Source organism: Mastomys coucha, chromosome X (assembly GCF_008632895.1).
Source record: "Mastomys coucha isolate ucsf_1 chromosome X, UCSF_Mcou_1, whole genome shotgun sequence".
NCBI classification, from domain to species: domain Eukaryota; kingdom Metazoa; phylum Chordata; class Mammalia; order Rodentia; family Muridae; genus Mastomys; species Mastomys coucha.
Window position 1 is genome coordinate 101,093,741 of NC_045030.1, and position 1,906 is coordinate 101,095,646.

At 57.2% G+C, this 1,906-nt stretch overlaps 1 protein-coding gene across 5 annotated transcripts in view; it reads left to right on the forward strand.

Moving 5' to 3' along the window:
- The first annotated feature begins 910 nt into the window (after nt 1-910).
- Nucleotides 911-1,906, forward strand: part of Dlg3 (discs large MAGUK scaffold protein 3) — a 52,507-nt gene continuing 51,511 nt past the window's right edge. For 3 of the 5 annotated variants that reach the window (XM_031365617.1, XM_031365625.1, XM_031365630.1), the window contains exon 1: nt 911-1,626. In XM_031365617.1, the coding sequence (XP_031221477.1) occupies nt 1,270-1,626 (357 nt within the window). In that variant the 5' untranslated portion in view covers nt 911-1,269. The remainder of the gene's footprint in view (nt 1,627-1,906) is intronic. The other 2 variants (XM_031365601.1, XM_031365609.1) reach the window with 1 other exon arrangement.

The following is a 1,906-nucleotide window of genomic DNA, read 5'->3' on the forward strand; positions in this document are numbered from 1 at the left end:
TGTCTCAAAAAAAAAAAAAGATTCTGTCTTATGATCTTAGGATTATCTTTCCCCACCTTCCAACAGAGCGATGCAGGAGAAGTCAAGGAGACCTCCTTCAATAGGTATTCCGGATGCTGTACCAGACTCACAGAATTGGCTTCTTTCACTTCAGTTATTTATTTATTTATTTATTTATTTATTTATTTATTTATTTATTTATTTTTACCACTTCCTTGTACCCGAACTCCTTTTCTTCTTAACATTTCGAGCCTCTTTTCCCTAACATAACCATGGAGTGGAGGCAGAAGTGCCGGAGGCAGGCATAAGTAGTTTTCTCTCATCTCATCGCCAGTTCTGAGGTTAAGTCTCTCACTGGTGATGTAAGAAAGGTCGACTGTGAGAGATAGTCATTTCAGGGCCTAGGGAATGAAAGAACAATAGTCCTGATCAGGAACTGCTGACAGACCTGGATGCTGCCCTTTTCCTTGGTCCCCTGCAGGACCAAGCACTTCTCGCACCCTGCCCAGATGCCCCTTTGGTCGGTTCTGTTGCTGCCTTTACTTCTGGTAGCCTTAGCTTAGACCAAGCTTAGGGACCCATTGAGCATCTCACTGCAACTCCCTCTTGCAAGCGGGGCGGGGTGGAGTGGGCAGAGGACAGCCTGAAATTGGCAACACGAGGACACAGGATCGCAGGATCATACTCTTCAGCTCTCTAGTGGCCCAAATCTCAGTCACCTAGACTAGGGTTGCCAGTAACCCCAGAGAATAGGGGAGATGTGTCTGAGCCCGGGGGTTGGGGGGAGCGCCTCTGCTTCTGTTCCTTTAAGGAGCCGCTGTTTAGCATTCCTGCTGCTGCCGCTGCCGCTGCCTGACTCTGCGCTCTGATTGGCTGGAATCAATTGAGAAGGGAGCCAGGGAGAGATGCTCTTGACTCCACTCAGATCCATCCTGGGGACCTGAGCAGAAGAGGTTCTCGCCGCACCTAGCCTTTGCCTGAGCGCCCGATTCTTCTTTGCCGCTGGGCCTCGGCCCAGAAGCCACAACGGGCGACACGGAGCCGCCAGTGCTGGAGGGGGAGCCATGGGTGCGGGGCAGCGTGGGGGCAGAGGCCCCGGGACGCCCGCCCGGCCCCAGGCCCCGCTCTGCCCGGGCACCCCCACGGGTGCCCCCCCCTTCTTGGTCTGAGCAGTGCGAGTGTGCTAGGGAGCCCGGCGGCGGCGGCGGCGGCGGCGGCGGAGTGGAAACTGGCGTGGGCTGGGGGGTCCGAGCCGCGGGGGGCAGTGCCATGCACAAGCACCAGCACTGCTGTAAGTGCCCCGAGTGCTACGAGGTGACCCGCCTGGCCGCCCTGCGGCGTCTTGAGCCTCCTGGCTACGGGGACTGGCAGGTGCCGGACCCCTATGGGCCAAGTGGGGGCAATGGGGCCAGCTCCGGTTATGGAGGCTACAGCTCGCAGACCCTGCCTTCACAGGCAGGGGCTACCCCCACCCCTCGCACCAAGGCCAAGCTCATCCCCACAGGCCGAGATGTGGGGCCAGTGCCCCCTAAGCCAGTCCCCGGCAAGAGCACCCCAAAACTCAACGGCAGTGGCCCCGGCTGGTGGCCCGAGTGCACCTGTACCAACCGGGACTGGTATGAGCAGGTAAGGACCGGCGGATGAGGAGGAGGGGAGGTTGGTGGGACAACCCAAAGGACTAGAGATTGGGGTCTAGGAAGTCTGGGGAACACAGAGGTTGCTGGGGCTCCAAGTCTATGGATCTGAGCCTTAGCACACTGCAGCTGACCAAAGAGAGACTGTTGAAAAAAACATGCTTCTTCTGTGTGTGTCTGTTTAGGGGGTCTCCATTTGGAGGGGATTGGGAGGAGCTGTTTGTATCAGGGGGTGATGGTATGGCGGAGGGGCACATTTTTCTAGTGTGGGG